Here is a 17,566-nt window from a genome sequence, read left to right on the forward strand (position 1 = left end):
AAAAAACATAGAAAAACGCAAAAAATGTCTAATGGGTGGCTAAACAATATGTGGTCCTCTCAGTTCCCCTTTCAGAATTACTGGAGTTCTGAATTTACAAGTAATAATTTAACTATTGACTAGTATATGTTAAATGTCCTGCTATCATTTGCAATCCCCAATATTTGAACATTTTTAAAAATCAAATTTGTAAAAATAAACAATTGAACAAAGTACGGTGCATTTTCCTATGTTCGTATTCTATAAATTTTGTTTGTCATTTTACAGTCATTGTATAGAATAACTATAAAGAGACATAATAAATTTTTCTTTAAACCACATTGAAAACCATGATAAACAATATAACTTTAAAATAAAATGATGAGGTACAATAATTGTCTAATGGATTTTTGTTGCTTTTACCTTTCAAACAAGGTAATAATGAGCATATTTCTGCACAATTTCCAAACATTTAGAAATAAAGTTACTCAATATATTCATAACACCAGGAATGAATACTTCCTTGTAGTACACACACACACACACACACACACACACACACAGAGACTGCCTCCTACGTTCTATTTAATTTGCCTAAATGATCTGATTACAGGCTTTTTGGAGTTTTAGAGTTTTTAGAGAATTTCTTCTTGTTTAGTTCAGTCCCACCTATAGGTTCCCAACGTTGGAGACATTTAGAGCAAAAGATGAATTTTGACTGGACCAAATTCACCTCTTGTATGAGCGACATGTGGAATAAACCTGGCTAGAGGGTTAACTCCTTCAGTTTGGGTCCTCATCCCTGTGTAGACTCCACTCCTGATGTTGGAGTTATTGTACCTCTGCTCCCTACCACTATCACTAACTGACTTCACTGACTCGCTGAGAGGCATCTGTGACAGGGACTACCTGGTGTGGTTAAAAACTAAATCTGTCCCTGGTGTGATACACAGTGGACAACAAACATGTGCTGAGCAATATTGTATATATAAACTAATATGGTATATTTTGCACCTGAATTATGATCAGTGTTTGACATATTAGAGCAATAAACTCTTCACATATACCAGTAGAGAAAATAAGATGAGGTTCCTCTGTCAGTGTTTCCATATTTCTCCAAGGAGGCCCAGTGTGCTTGTGGGAATGGGAAACATCCCCTCACCGCTCTTGAACGTAACCTTTGCCACTTCTAGCCCCTCCCTTCCTGTCAGTCAGGGCCTGGGCTATTTAAAACACCTGTTAGCTTTGTGACTTACTGCCATGTGGCTCTTTTGGTTCATACTGCAGAGGCACGGAGCCTGACACTGCTTTAGGAAGTTTCTAAAGTGTCATGGGATTTCTAACTGCAAGCACTGGTTTAGCTCCCTGGTTGTTAACCCCTTTCATACCCTGGTGGTAAGTAGGGTCTGTCCTGTTGTATACACAAGATAATTCTAATTATACTGTTTGAAGTGTCTGGTGTTTTTAGCACCATTGATTCAGCTTTCCTTAAATGTGGTTTAGTGTTTGAACCACCTGGTATGTTCTGTTAACTTGTAGTTGTTCCTTTAGTGGAGCTCAGTTCCAGTTTGCTGGGGAGGATATTCATAGCTGGTTCCCTCTTTAATGCTGTACACCCATTAAATATGGTTAGTCTCTCTGCTACAGGTGCATTTGCCTGTAGGGGTGAATGTAGGTGTGTGTGGTTGTCTGTCTCTGTCAGCCCTGAGATAGACTGCTGACCTGTCCAAGGTGGACCCCGCCTCTCGCCCTGTGTCAGCTGGGATTGGCTCCAGCCCTCATTAGGGTAAGCTGTGTCGATAATGGGTGGGTTGGTGTGAATCTGGTCATAGCAAGGCTGCTGCTGAGGTTAGAAAGATTGACTCAGAAAGCAACAAACAATTTTTCTAGTTTATGTTTCTCACCTTTTTCCCCTGGTGATCAAGGTTGTCATGCAGTTTGTTGTGAAAATCATCTTAACCTGTCACTGTGCCCTTCGTTTTCTCCAGAGCGTTCTGTTTCATCAGTGTTCAACCTGACTGGTAATTGTATAAAACAAGAAGACCTTGTCATGTGCTGTGTGTCTCTTTTGATCCTAATCTGACCCATCAGCCCCAGGTTCTGTCATCAAGTCAAAGATAATCTGGTTTGAAAAGGTTGCTGGCCATGCTACTGTGGAGCAGTGTGTGTGTGTACTGGCTGCTGTTGGACAAATCATTAAGCCTCCGAAGAGGGTTTAGGGTGGAGAAAAGAAACATTTGTCATGTATAGAAAACTTTAGATTTCTTTTTTTGCATTTACTGTTTGCTAAAGTATACAGAAATATGGCTAACAAGATCCTCATTCTGCACTGGATTGTCTTCAGCTCTGGCTTTGACCTATGCAGGATCATTTGTTTTGACACACGGTTAAAGAGTGAGTGATGTCTCCCACCCGATCAGGAGCTGACCGTAAACCTCTCCCCCATTTACACCATTCATCAGTTAGCCTCTGTTAATCAGCACAAACCAATAAGTCAGATTGATGTCAGTGTTCTGGTGGCCTGCCCTCAAGGAGATGGATGATGCCTGTAAAGGAAGGTAGAAATACACTCCAATATGTCAGCGTTAAGGCAGAGCCTCCACACTGATTGCACTTCATTATTAGTCTGTTCAGTAACTAGAACACAACAGGTTTCATCAGAGGCAGAACGTCATATTAATACTATCTGCAGATAACTTGATGTTTTTTATTCTATTATTACAACAAAAAAATACATTTAATACATTGTATTCAAATACAACATAGTTCAGCTCCCTGCTCATACAAAGCTACATTTCTGATTCCAACAAACCACAACACATTGTTAACCATTCTTATTGCAATACAATGTTTGCACTCAATAACAAATATTATTTGAAGCTGCAAATGACCTTTCATATATATTTTGGCTCCAAAAGGGCAGTGAGATGTGTCCAGGAATGTTGGTACACCGGATAAAGCTGGCAAGCTGCTCCTGAGCTTACATGGGGCAGCCTGTTGCTTCCACATTTAGTGATTCATTCTGATGAGATGATTTATTTTAGAGAAAAAATCCTGCCCTGGTGCTGCGTCTGTAATGCACTTTAAAATTCAGTCTCAGAGTATGCTGTACAGAAAGGTTTGCTGCTGTTTTATTGTAACTGCAAAAGCGTTTTGTTTTAACTAGTTGAAATCTAGTCATAGTTTCTTATTAGAAACATAGCAGAACTTTCAAATCCTCTTCTTTTAGTCCAAGGTCAGCGGTCTGAATCTCTCTCTTCTTTCTGGTTCTGCAAAAATCTAAAATGGCAAAGAGCATGTGAGTCTGTAACATCTTCATTAAACAGCAAGTTCAAATGAAGGAGGGCATCCAAGAAAATTCATTTCTGCTTTAACATTAAGAACTAAAACTATTGTTTTTCTCAGCAAATAAGTGGCTCATTATTCCACATGCAGTTCTCTCTCTACATTGGCATATTGAAATGCCAGCAGGATGTGGCCGTTATTGTCATTTCAAAAAGTCAGAAGCTCAAAGCTTTATTTTTTGGTCTTTTTCAGTTGCACATATATAATGTAAAAGGCTTGGATCGTTGTCTGTCCAATTATCATTGCATGTTTTAATTCGTTGCATTCGTCTGTCCTCTTGACTAGCAAATAGAAAATCTGCCCTGAAGGCTTGGAAGTAATTGTGCTGTGATATCCTTTAGTGAAATCACTTGACGAGAAACAGCCTTTATTTCCAGTGTGTTATCAGAGGTCACTTCATCTGTTACCTATTCACCGTGTCTTGTTGTGTGTCTGTTGTTTTCTTGTCTGCCCTTTTCATCCTCTTTGACTCACTTTTACTTTTTCTCCAGTGTGTGGGGCAAATAAGAGATGTCTCTTATTGTTTAGTGTTAATTGTTTCAGGTACTGTAGGATGCATTCAGACTTAAGATCCAGTAAAGGCATATGAATAAATGAATCGTCGTTATGACTCCTACTCCACCTCACTTGTTCAGTTTTTGATTTTTCTGTCTTGTCTTGACCTCTCTCCTCCTCTCCCTTTGTATTTAGAGAACATCAGTCTTACCATTTACAGCAGTGAGCAGGGCTTCTTTTTGACCTTGGTGGGCTGAGGGCAGAGCACGGCACGAATGGCCTCATCGAACACAGTCTTCAGACCACGCTGGGTCAAAGCCGAACACTCCAGGTACTTCACGGCGTCTGTATGTATGATGAATACAGAGGCAAACACTGTTTGATAAAGTCTTGATTTGATGGATTTGAGCTTAATGAGATCTTTGTACAACATCTGAAATATCATTTACATGGGTTTACTTCCCCTTTATCATTTATATTATTTCTGTTTCATCTAATTGCAATGTGAGACATGACAGAGTCAGGTGATGGGTCTAAGGCAAAACTAGCAGCAACACATTCATTCATCTGTGAAACTAATCAAAAAGGACTAGAGAATTTTATTCTTGCAAAGTTGATGTTAGGACAAATGTAGCTACTGTGTTGTGGATAAAACATAAGCTGCTTTCTTCTGTCAAAGAGAATTATTGGTGGCCATCAATTCACCCATTCAAACCTTCAACCACAATAAACATAAATCAGCCAGCAACCCAATACACTGACCGCATTCATTTCTTTGGAACACAATATAACCTGCTGAGTGATTAAACACTGTTGGTTTGCACAGTCCCTGTCACTGGGGGAAGCTCAGTGTGCGTGACTGACCTATCTCCTTGGCCAGAGCCAGGCCCTGAGGGTAGGTGATTGGTGCCAGCTTCTTTTCCTTCAGCTTCTCAATGGTATCCTTCTCGTCCCTCAGATCCAGCTTGGTGCCCACCAGGATTATGGGTGTGGAGGGGCAGTGGTGGCGAACCTCTGGGTACCACTGGTAGACAACAGGTGAGAAGTGTCAGAGCTGACAAAATGACGGGAGTGAAGGGAGATGAGAGGAGAGGAGAGAGAGAACCCCGGAGGTGTTTCTAATCTCTTCTCTTCTCCCTCCCTCACCTGATCTTCCAGTTTCCCTATTAAAAGTCTTCCTTTTACTCCCTCGCTCCAATTTTTCCCTCTCCTACCCTCTCTCTATCCACTTTCTTCAGCGAGGAAATGAGAGATCTTATCTGTTTTAAGAATTAAGCACATTCTGTTTGCAGCCACAGGCCAGTTATAGTTGGTTTTGAATGACAGATCCAGGCCGCTTAGTGGATCAGCATGCGCACAAGCCAGCTGACTGACATGTGGGGATTATGGGTATTACCTGGTGCTCCCCCTGTATAGCTGAAAATCTCCACCTCTCTCTCCCAGTTTTGTCTCTCTCTGAAGTTTAATTAAAATAAACTTAAATTGATTTCTGACATTCTGTGTGTGTGTTACAGCTGAGAGGCCAGTTCTTTACCAGTGCGGTGCAGAGAGCAGACTCCCAGTTTTGTCTCTCTCTGAAGTGTAATTAAAATAAACTTAAATTGATTTGTGACATTCTGTGTGTGTCACAGCTGAGAGGCCAGTTTTTTACCAGTGCGGTGCAGAGAGCAGACTCCCAGAGCGATACAAAATGACCAACACAGTATCAGGCAGGCTTTGAATAGACACGATCCTTTAATTAAAAATCTAAAATCTGACACACGCCATTTCATTTTTCATTTGCATTCAGAGGCTTGGCATCTTGACTTCCAGTTCATGTTTGACCTGGACTTGTCTAAACTGACTTGACATTTACTCTGAACAACTGAGTTCTACTCATTTTGCTTGAGAAATGAATTGGGTTGTTTTGATTTGACTTAAGACTTTAAACTTTCTCCAAAAGCCCTGAGACTTGACTGACTTGAGACGCTGTCTCAAATAACTCAAGACTTGTTCTTGAGCTCTTTTTGAATGACTTGACTTTGGCTTGTCTTATAAAACGTTCCTTGGACCTGTCCTGATGCACTGGAACACCTCTGCACTATACAGTCACATACAGTAAGATATTCCTCTCCAGCAGTCTCTCTGCTCGTTGGCTCCAGTTGACTGTGGTCCTTGTAATGTACTGTAGCAGAGCAATTAATGTCAGCTGGACCCTGCTGGAACAGGATACTGTTGATACTCCACTGGGTCACTGTGCTTTGAACTGCTTGACATTTAGCTCTGGTGCCCTTCTGTCAATAACTGTTAAACTCTACACACAAAAACAAACGGGTATTTCTGAAAATGATGAAGGGACGAACGGATTTGTCTGAAACTGTTCAAGGTTTAAAATCATTAAACGATTTTCCTGGGAGAATGAGTATTGTTCGAAAATGACCAAAAAATATTTGTATGCTTAACCGATTGCACTCAATTAATGCAAATAGTGTACTAAAGACATTTAAGCAACATTATTTAAACTGCTTATTTGTAATTCATGAATGATGTATGTATTTGTACAGTTTTTTTTTCTGTGTGTAACATTAGACATTAAACCTTCTTTCCACTATTGAATTTCCACTTTTCTTCACCACCATCATTTTTCATTTCCGTCCCTGCCAGCAGGAGCCACTTTTTATTCAACCACTCCAGTCCCTTATTATTATTATTATTATTATTATGAGGACTTGCATGGGATTCATAGTGAAGAGCAAAGTAAACATAGTAAACTTAAGTAAAACAAATTTAAATTTAATATACCTGATGTTATTTCCTTTGGTTATATTATGTATTAGAGCAGTGACTGGCTTTTTATGCATCTACCTCGTGTGAGCAGGAAATAGCAAACACATGAAACCAAGAGAGCTCTTGAGATGTGTTCATACATGAAAGGTTTTAATTAACAAAGCCTTCTAGGGTATAAGGTGGTCTTCTTTTTGATGAGTTGAGGTTGAAGCACAGATCAATTTAACCCTCACGACCCTGGAATACAACACTTGATGCTTCCGGCCGTGCCCGTCCTGTTTTTCTCTGCTTTTCTCATTGTATATTTGCATTGTATGTTATTTGCAATGCAAATAATCTTTATTTGCAGCTCTCTTATAAATCAATGGACAAAATAACATTTAATATGAATTTAAAACACTGCAATTTTTTATTGTATTTACGATTTTTGCAGTCTTTGAGTTCAGAACTTTATCTCAGGGTGTACATGCATCTTTAATACCCGATCATAATGTTCATGTCAGTAACCTATCTAACCCTGACCACTAGGTCTCGGTTTGTAAATTGAAATTCTCCAAAAGTTCAAGTTTGTTTTAGACAGGAACAGTTTTTGTGATCCTGATTTGTTCCTGCTCTTTCTCTTTTTCTAACCGTTATGGTAACAGAAGCAAATCCCATTCACCTTTTTTCTTTATCATGATAATAACCACAGCCATTTTCATTTGAGGACTAAAGGAAACATACAGTGTACAAGTGAGTGATCTGTAAAGAGCTCGGCGGAGACGAGACTCACCTTAGCTCTGACGTTCTCGTAGGACGCCGGGCTCACCAGAGAGAAACAGATCAGGAACACATCCTGGATGATTGACAGTGAAATGAAAGAGAGCACATTAGATGGTAGACCGATCTGCACTGGCGCTCTCACTTTTATATAGTTCATGATAAAACAGTTACACTATTCTTTTCCTGTAACAGGATTAATGCTTTGTTTATTTTTGTGTCGGGTATTTTCCCCTTTTTGTGGTGTTTTCTTTAACTGTGATTTTGTTGAAACTGTTATTTTTTTACTTGATTCAGAAAAGTGAAAAGATTTGGTAATGCTTTATTTTAATTAATTAAAGATTTTCTGGAAAGAATCATGTAGTTTCATATTAATTACAGAAAAATGAGGAAAAAAGTTCAGAGACTTATTTATTTATGATCTTAATCCACTGAGCAGTGTGGACTTTATTATTGGTGTTCAGATGAATTTTTCTGCATGTGTAGTTCACCTTCTGTCCTCTTGCATAAAGGCGTGTGCTAGCTTAGCATTTAGAAATAACTGGAAGGGTAACAACTGGTCATTCTGTACCTGGTACCAAACTTCATGGGTCCTTCCAGGAAATTATTTAGAAATAAATTGGAATTTACAGACCTGTAAAATAAAGTGTTGCCAGCCATTCTTAGAACGACATCCACTTACTTTGTTTTTCCATTCACTAACATATTGTGTGGTTATTACATGACTGAAATTCCATGATATCTAAACCACAAGAACAATGTCAGCTGCTGATGAAGGCCACAAGGTGGGGCTAAAGGTTCTAGATAAAGCAAACAAATTAACCATTTGATACTAATATTTTGTCAGAACAAATCTCCAAGGTCAAGTTTAGCCAGTGTTGAGTTTAATGAGGTTTTTTTTGATGAGACAAACAGCATTTTATCTTAAAAGTAGTTTATATAATAGCCGGGATACATTACATATGGGTTTTAGGCCAAGAAGCAAATTCAAATAAAATATAGATATCAATGTGATGGCCATTCATTTTGGGTTGATACCAGTTTTCACTCCATGTTTAGAATTAAATGCATATCAAGCAACAAAGCTCTATTTTCAGTCTCAAAGAGAAACGTGCATTATCGCTATAAACTTTAATATGTATATATAGATGTGTATTGTTACATTTTTAATATCAATACAATTTTTTGTTCCTTTTTTATTGATATTAGTTTACATTATAAGGCATGTACTGTATTTGTCTTTTCACAATAAGCAGCTTCCTCAGTAACATCATCTTCCTTTTCCTCTCTTGAAATCTATAGAACAATCAGGCAGAAGTTTTCTGTATGGATTTTGCATTTGCAATTTATACTTTCCCTGAGTTCCATTAAATTAACTGTGCGTGTGTGAGTGAGTGATTAGATACCGTCTGTGGGTAGGACAGTGGGCGGAGCCTGTCGTAGTCTTCCTGTCCAGCCGTATCCCAGAGGCCCAGGTTGACTGGCTTGCTGTCCACCATTACATTAGCTGAGTAGTTGTCAAAGCTGTGGGGAGCGAAGGAGGTCAGCGATCAATTAATAAATAAGTCATTCTTTCATTCATGTCACTATTCAAACAATACATGTGATTTACAAGAGCCATAAAAATGACATCCTGCCAAGGGAGCATCTCATAAGTAGATGGGTCACCTTTAAAAGGAGAGCCTTCTATTAGTGGAACAGTGGAAAAGTAGAGTTTACCAGACTACACTGAAGTACCCCTGAAGAGGTTAGGTTCACTAGGAATACAGTTAACACGTTTTCAGAGGGAGGAGCAGTGGTTAGCGCTGTCGCTTCACAGCAAGAGGTTTCCGGGTTTGAGCCCCCGGTGCCTTTCTGTGTGGAGTCTACATGTTTTCCCTGTGCCTGTGTGGGTTCTTTGGCTTCCACAGTCCAAAGACATGCAGGTTAGGTTGACTGGTGACTCTAAACTGCCTATAAGAGTGAGTGTTGTTGTTTGTCTACATGTCAGCCCTGTGATTAAATTAGTGATCTGTTCAGTGTGTACCCCGCCTCTTTCCCAATGTCATCTGGGATAGGCTCCAGCCCCCATTCGCCCTCCAGCCGACCCTATTCAGGATAAGTGGTGTAGATGATGGATGATGGATCATTTTCAAAATCCCAGGCAGAGCTCTAAGCTAGTCATTTATTAAATGTAAGCAGCAGTGCCATCGTGTGGTCACAATGGAGCACTGCATGTGTATGAGCTCCTTCCCAAACTTTACTCTGGCCCTGTGGTGTGTTCAGTTGCACCCTGCACATTTTAACAATTACCAGAAAGCTTAATGTGCAGAGCAGTTAGTGACTGTATGCCATGGACTGCATTAAATTCAGTGCTTGTTTTCCCTTATGCAACTTTGATGAACACAGTTTTTAGCGTCATCCTGTTTCACACACTCAGTTAGTGAAAAGCTACTGCTATAGGCTATTAAGAGGCATGATCTTCCTTCTCTTTAACTGTTTCCAGTCTAATTTAGTTGTTTAAGAGTTTACTGATTGTGTTTAATTGATGGGTTGGCTTCTAGTTGTGTATTGAAACCTCAGTTAAAGGCTAAAGGGGACAAAAGTTGGGAAATTGTTTTTCCTAACCTGTAGGCTGATGCCGGCCCAAACCTGTCAGATCTGTGTGTGTGTGTGTGTGTGTGTGAGAGAGAGAGAGAGAGAGAGAGACTGAGAGAGCCATGCAGTCACTGGCATACTGCAGTGCATGCACGTTCATACATAAATCTAAATGGTGGTTTGCTTGTATGTAATTTACTGTATGTTTTTGTTATACCTGAGAGAGAGAGAGAGAGAGAGAGAGAGAGAGAGCAAGCACATGTCTGTGTGTGTCACACTTACACAGTAGGAATGTACTCCCCGGGGAAGGCATTGGTTGTGTAGCTGATGAGAAGACATGTTTTCCCCACAGCTCTAAATCACACAAGTACAAACACATACAGAGAGACATTATGAAAAGATGGTGTTAAAGGCAATAAAACTGGAGGTGAGAGAAATATTAGCAGCAGATGGGGCTTTATTAGAAGACAAGCTTTGTCCCAATTCCCACTACATTCTATATGTTCAAGTTTTGATATTGTTTGGATTTAATATGGAAGATATCAGAATACTTTTGTCTTGTACTAACAGAAATCAGTCACTGTGATTTTAAAGCTCTGAGAAAGCAAAAAGGTATTGTAAAGATTATTTTATGGATTTATGTTTAGAGGTTCCTTGAGATGGTTCACCATCGGCCGCAGTGTTTTCTGACCATCAGCGTGTCCATTTAATATTGTACAATCAATAGCACACTCAAAAACAGGCTTGTGTGTGTGTGTGTGTGTGTGTGCATACAGACATGCAGTACAGTCCTATTTGTGGACCATCTATTCAAAACCTGCTCAGATTCATCAGATGGTATGGAATTAGACACCGCCACAGACAGGAGGAGGAGAGGTGATGAGTGACGCTCAGATTCATTAGACAGGAGGAGGAGAGGTGATGAGTGATTTCAGTACAGATTATTGTGGCACAAATGGTTTCACCAGTTTATTCTACTCAGTATTTGTTGTAACAGCACATTTGTTTCTGAGTTCATTGAGTTTATGTGTTCATTACAGGAGCACAGTGAGCATCTTGTTGAAACTGTGCAATTGTATGGCGACATGCAGGAGATGATCAAACAAGTATCAGCTAGCCCTGTTACTATTTTGTTCCAGAGCTTTGCTGTCAGCATTTCAACAACACCAGACCTCGTGCACCGTCTTCATTCAGGCACTGATCTTGATAGATCTGACTGGTTACAAGGTGTAAGAAGCTGCATTCAATAACCAGAGTTTTCCAGCGGTGATTTGATGCTCAGGTACCCAAATCACCAAATGTTCTACTGTATGTAGTTTGTCTATAAGTATGCTAACTAGGCTCTGATTTTTCTGTATACAGTATATAAGTAACGTAGCAAGCAGCTTCTTTGGGTGGTTATAGTCGTACAGGTAGCTCTCACTCTCTTGCTCACACTTCTGTAGGCATGTCCAAGCAAATCCAGACTGTGGCTGATGCGTGAGGAACTCGTCATCAAATCATACAAATCACAATCGCTTCTCCCCTGGAAAAAGCTTGTCACATATTTCAGTTAAATATATTGAAACCAGATGTATTAAACTGATTTAAAGATGCATAGTTAGTTTATTTATATATATAGTGTTTTAAAAACCACAAAACTACAGGTAAAAAGTCAAAATGTTTTAGTATCTGGTACCCAACACTGGGGTGACTTTACAGAGCACAGAGTCGGGACTTCCCCTGCTTTAATTTTCAGTCCACCCAAATCGGACACAAAAACATAAATCCCAATTTCTTGTTTTTAGCCATGCAGTAGTTTCATTTGCCATGCCACAATTTCAGCTGCAGGTACCGGGCATAGGAGGTGAATGGGATTAATTTCTGCTCTAACATTGTAAAGTTACACTTGCTTAGAACAATTGTGGGCAGTTTTTGAAAGAAAATAGTCCTTAATGACAACAAATCAGTTCTGTAGTAATTGGTCTGTGCAGATTCATGAAGCAACCTGCTTATACGCAGATACAAGTGACGGTACCATTGTTTTAGTCCGATTTATAAAACCGCAGACACGCCTGGTTCTGTTTTATAAATCTGAATCGTCATGGAACTGGGCACATGAGCTTTTTTCCCACTCCTACTTTTGGACATAAATGGACACAAACACGCCCTTAATCAATAATTTACATAGAAAAAAACGATGTCTGAACCACACCCGAGAGCAGGATAGTGGAGAAAAGAACATGCTTTGTTCGGTGGTCTCAATTCAAGGATCACGAACAGAAGAAAAGCTTCCAGTGCTCCCAGTTCAGAGCAGATGGCTGAGGTGTCATTGTAGGCGAGAGACAGAAGAGCGCGTATACGCGCAAAGTGAGAAGCGACAGGAGAAGGGCCCGCGCCTCCTGCATTATCTACAGTAGATGAACGAATCGCAGTTTTCGCCACACAGATGCACAGGGAAGCTGTGTGCCTTCTCTAAAACACTCTTGCTCGTCTTATAACGGCAGAACAGCCATCCTTACGCACGGCCATTACGCACAGCTACAGATTTTCTTTGTAATTTAGCTGCAAAGGCTTATAGTTAAGCTAGTGGTGTGTGTTAGTCATTAAACGAAAATGAATTAACGGTTATATCAGCAGAAACTTTAAGAAGAAAAACGGGAAATTAAGGCAAAAAATAAAAGCCGGGCCAACTGAAGTATATGTAAACGGCTAAAAAGAATGTAAGCTGTTTAAAATGGTCGGTCTCACCTTATTATTTCATTTCTGCGTCACCACATCGCATTTACTCAAACAATGTGTACACATGGTCTGAAGAATGCGTGAGATGTGCTCATTCCTCCCGCACGTTATTCATTGTTTTAATGTGTAGGCCTACGCACTGTTTGTGCATCTGGCCCCAGGTGTGCTGACTTTTTCTAACGTAAAGTAAAACCCTATAGCAAAATGGATTTTGAATTATTTGGCTTTGTCCCAAGCGAGTCCACTAGTGCAGTATATTTATTTTATGGCCATTTGTAGAAGCATCTAAAGTCTGTGTGAACTTTATGTAGCCCGTCTGTCAGGGCACCAGTAAACTTTCTGGGACTCTGCGTTGTGTCTTCAACTTGAAAGGAGGACCACTGCCGTCAGATTACCCAACACAGGACTTTATTCTGTGCAAAAAGGAAATGAAACATACAGCAGCTCGCTTTGCCAGGCTCCACATACACAGTACATACTCTCCTCCTCGTTGCATCTAGCCGACTGACGAGAGCGGCGCGAATTAACAGGAAGTGACATCGCGCACAGGAAATTACATCACAGAAATAAAACTTAACAAAATAGAAGCTCAAAAAACAAGAAAGGGAGGATCTTAAACAGTTTGCATGACAAACCTGACGGCAGAGAATGGATTCGATGAAATATATATATGAGCGATTAATTACATCTGCTACATTTACATAATAATACAATTACATACATTTTAAAAACGCACAAATAATTCAACTTTAACATATGTGAAAATGAGTATATGTGACATTACACCTGCTGTTAGTGGTGAAACAAAATAGCAGTGATTCAACAAAATTTTGATATATTGCTGGTAATTGATATACAAAGTGTATATTATGTGGAGAATAGGAGAAGTGGAGGTAATTTCACAACTATAAAGCACAGAAAGTGTCGCTGAGCCCTGGAGTATTAGCAACAGAAACATCGACTAGACTCAGTGGAGAATGTTCTGATCGGGGTGATAAAACTGAATTGCAGGTATTAGTTTGAACAACAAACCAACTTCGACATGTTCAGTGTGTCAAAACTATTGTGATGCTCAGTCAAAACAATAATCAAGTCTAGATACTTTCTGATAAAAAGAACTTGTACTGAGAACTGATCCAGGCTGTTATAACTAAGACTCTCATCACAGAAGCTGACATTTGTAAGAAGGTCAGCACAGGAACAAGATGACTCAGCTGACGGAAGCTGTGTGTGAGTATTTTTTATCTTTGTGAGGACCAATTTGAGTTTTAGACTTTGACGTCTGACACATTTCTGGTTGTCACTTCTAAGGGTTGTTTGAGAATTCAAACTTGGTTTTATGGTTTAAGTTTAGGTAAACTTTGTTATTGTATACCGTCCACCTGCTCCTTATTCAGAGTTTTTAAGTGAATTCTCAGACTTTCTGTCTGATTTAATGCTTAGTACAGATAAAATAATCATAGTAGGCGACTTTAATATTCATGTAGATGCTGACAATGACAGCCTCAACAATGCATTCTGTTCATTATTAGACTCAGTTGGCTTCTCTCAAACTGTAAATAAACCCACTCACTGTTTTAATCACACTCTTGATCTTGTTCTGACATATGGCATCGAAACTGAACACTTAATAGTTTTTCCCCATAACCCTCTTCTGTCTGACCATTTTCTAATAACTTCTGAATTTCCATTAATGGATTATACTCTATGTGGGAAACAATTCCACTACAGCAGATGTCTATCTGGCAATGCTGTTACCAAGTTTAAGGAAATAATTCCATCTTTATCTACTTCAGTGCCGTTTGCCAACACAGTGGAAGGAGGCCACCTTAACTTTACTCCCACACAAATCGATAATCTTGTTGATAGTACTGCAGCCTTCCTGCGTAATACACTTATACCATTGCCCCTCTGAAAAGGAAGGCAGTGAAACAGAGAAGGCTAGCCCCATGGTACAGCTCGCAGCTCCGCTCCCTAAAGCAGGCATCACGAAAAATGGAAAGGAGGTGGCGCTCCACTAAGTCAGAAGAGTTTTTCATAGCCTGGAAAGATAGTTTAATAACATATAAGAAAGCCCTTCATAGTGCCAGAACCACATTTTATTCATCACTGATTGAGGAAAATAAGAACAACCCCAGGTTTCTTTTCAGCACTGTAGCCAGGCTGACAAAGAGCCACAGTGCTGTTGAGCTTAACATTCCCTTAGATCTCAGCAGCAATGACTTCATGAGCTTCTTTACAAATAAAATCACAACTATTAGAGAAAAAAATTGGTCGGACCACTCCCACAGCTCTCACAGATGTGCCATCTACTACAATGGCTTTAGAAACATCTGTAAGACCTCATTTATACTTGGACTACTTCTCCCCTATAGATCTCTCTGAGTTGACCTCAACAATTGCTTCATCTAAATCATCAACATGTCTCCTGGACCCCATCCCGACCAGGCTGCTCAAAGACGTCTTTCCCCTAATCAACACATCCATACTAGATCTGATTAACCTCTCTCTATTAACAGGTTATGTTCCACAGGCTTTTAAACTTGCAGTAATTAAACCTCTACTCAAAAAGCCTACTCTTGACCCAGGTGTCCTAGCTAATTATAGACCAATATCCAATCTCCCATTTATTTCCAAAATCCTTGAAAAAGCTGTTGCAAAGCAGTTATGTGACCACTTGCACAAGAATGATTTGTTTGAGGATTTTCAGTCAGGATTTAGAGTCCATCATAGTACAGAAACCGCATTGGTGAAAGTCACCAATGAAATGTCCACACAAGAAAGGTGTTCCATCAGGGGTTGGTTCGCACAAGTATATAAAGACAAACACACACGCACACACCACATGTCAGGAATCGGCGCGTTATGCTGCCAAAAATGTTGAGGGTGAACTCAATTAAAAGGCCAGACAAGGAAATGTAAAACAAAACCGTCTCTTTAATAAGAGAACTAACGCTAAACAAAACCATACAAGACACGGTGAAACACAAAAATCACAGGTCGGTATAAACAGTCCGAGATCAGAGCCAGCAAACACATACAGCAGAGGAATCCAAATACGTTACTTTAGATGACATAGCTCTTGCCTCCATATTGATAACAGTAAGATCTAGACCTTACTTTGTAAAGTGTCCTGAGATGTCCTGATTGTTGTGATTTGGCGCTATACAAATAAAATTTGATTTGATTTGAAACTGTAGAAGGTTGGGGTTAGGTTGTGCTAGTTAAGGTCAGTGAAGGCTACCACAGGTATGGGAGTACAGGTGCGTGTGTGTGTTTTATGGTTGTGTGTGAGTCAAAAAGGAACTGATGTGTTTCAGAACATCACTTAGCGCTGAAAACAGGAACCAACCAAGACTTCCACTTCTGATGTCTTTTTGTCTGTTTATACCTCTCTGGTTTTCCACCAACGTTCCTGTCCCTGCTCACACATAAGATCTTGGTGAACATTTCAAAGGAGATTCCCTCTATCTTCACTCTCATTCTCTTTTCTCATTCCCCAACGCTCACTTTCATTTCCTCCTACTTGTTTCTATCTTTGCACATGTTTGCACCATAACCATCACAACATATTCTTTCTCATATTCTTGTCTTGGGGAACCCCTATCTCCCTCCACTTAGTCCAGTCCAGTAAACACAAGGCACTAAGTTATAATATGGACTCAACCACCTGGAAGCAAAGAGGTGTCCGTAATCTAACCATGTTTATGGGAGTTTGCTAGTTGTGTTTTAGCTTTTAAACCCCACCACATACACTTTTTGCTGCAGCACACATCGTGTGCAAATCTTGGTGACAAATGACTACTCAGATATGTGTAGAACTACTGTAGCTAGTGAGCTAACAGCTAACACAGTATCCATTTTTACTGTGCTCTATTGTTTGTTCCCTCCTGGGATTTTGTTCTCTGGACTCATCATTACATTTTAGCACGAGCTGATGGTAAATGCTCTCTAAACTAGCAGTTAATTAGCTTGGTGGCTAACAGTATTAATAGTGTGGATCCATTGTGCAAATCACTGCAGTTCTATTATGATTTATTCATTTAGCAGAATTTTGGTGATTTAAACATTGATGTGATCAAGGCTATTATTATTGTCTGACAGTAGCGAACATTTTCTGTATTCGCTTTTCCCATTTCTTCACTAAAGGTAATGATATTTACAGTGAGGGATATTCCAGTCCAAACATTATGTTTAGCTGGACAGTATGAGTTTGTGTAAGGAGCAACGCACTGAAAAAAAGGAAACACCGGGTCTTTGGATATACACAAATTATGCTAGTATATGGAACGCAATTCATTCATGTTTCCTCTGTTAACATAAAGAAAATTATGTTGGTTTTACACATTATCATTGTGTGGGACCAATGTACACATTCCAATCAAGTAAATCCAACAAATCGTTTTTTTTTAGTGTCCTTCTTGTTACGGGGTTTTATTGTGTTTAACACTATTACATTTTATATTAAGATGGAACTTTAACAAAAGTATAGTTTAATGGAAATCCATCCAACACTTCAGTGCCATAACAGGCCATATCTCAAAAGCAGGCGGGCTTATTTCCCCACAGCTTGAGACCAACTTCTTCTTTCGCTGCTTATAAAAGCTTTATATATATATATATTTAAAGCCTGTACTGTCTCCATGAGGTCCACCTGCATAAGGTTTACATTCTGTGAAACTGGTGGAGCCACAAACTCAACAGAAGAAAGACAACACAGCTGCTACTCACAGCAAAGGATGTTGGCAGTTGGCAGCATGATGCCTCATTGGCTCCTACCAGAGTCAGCCAAAAACTGAAAACTTGTGGCTGAAATTATTCATACCACCACCAGCTTCAACTGTCAGCTTCTCTCCTCAATGAATACTTTCTGCAGTGACTGACCAGGTGTTCACAGGTGTGAAGCTGGAGAGAGCTCCACGCT

General features: G+C 39.7%; 2 protein-coding genes across 2 annotated transcripts in view; one reads left to right on the forward strand and one right to left on the reverse strand.

Annotated features, from left to right (window-relative positions):
* The first annotated feature begins 1,249 nt into the window (after positions 1 to 1,249).
* Positions 1,250 to 17,566, forward strand: part of cyth4b (cytohesin 4b) — a 31,804-nt gene continuing 15,487 nt past the window's right edge. Inside the window, exons 1-3 of the mRNA XM_020625561.1 lie at positions 1,250 to 1,374; positions 4,015 to 4,150; positions 4,778 to 4,857. The gene's annotated coding sequence lies outside the window, so the exon portion shown is untranslated. The remainder of the gene's footprint in view (positions 1,375 to 4,014; positions 4,151 to 4,777; positions 4,858 to 17,566) is intronic.
* The window catches only part of rac2 (Rac family small GTPase 2), a 16,262-nt gene continuing 1,368 nt past the window's right edge, over positions 2,673 to 17,566 (reverse strand). Inside the window, exons 2-7 of the mRNA XM_020625562.1 lie at positions 10,204 to 10,275; positions 8,751 to 8,868; positions 7,358 to 7,420; positions 4,684 to 4,843; positions 4,031 to 4,164; positions 2,673 to 3,258 (exon numbers count right to left, since the gene is read on the reverse strand). Of these exons, the coding sequence (XP_020481218.1) occupies positions 4,034 to 4,164; positions 4,684 to 4,843; positions 7,358 to 7,420; positions 8,751 to 8,868; positions 10,204 to 10,275 (544 nt within the window). The 3' untranslated portion in view covers positions 2,673 to 3,258; positions 4,031 to 4,033. The remainder of the gene's footprint in view (positions 3,259 to 4,030; positions 4,165 to 4,683; positions 4,844 to 7,357; positions 7,421 to 8,750; positions 8,869 to 10,203; positions 10,276 to 17,566) is intronic.

Source organism: Monopterus albus, unplaced genomic scaffold (assembly GCF_001952655.1).
Source record: "Monopterus albus unplaced genomic scaffold, M_albus_1.0 scaffold359.1, whole genome shotgun sequence".
In the NCBI taxonomy this organism is placed as follows: domain Eukaryota; kingdom Metazoa; phylum Chordata; class Actinopteri; order Synbranchiformes; family Synbranchidae; genus Monopterus; species Monopterus albus.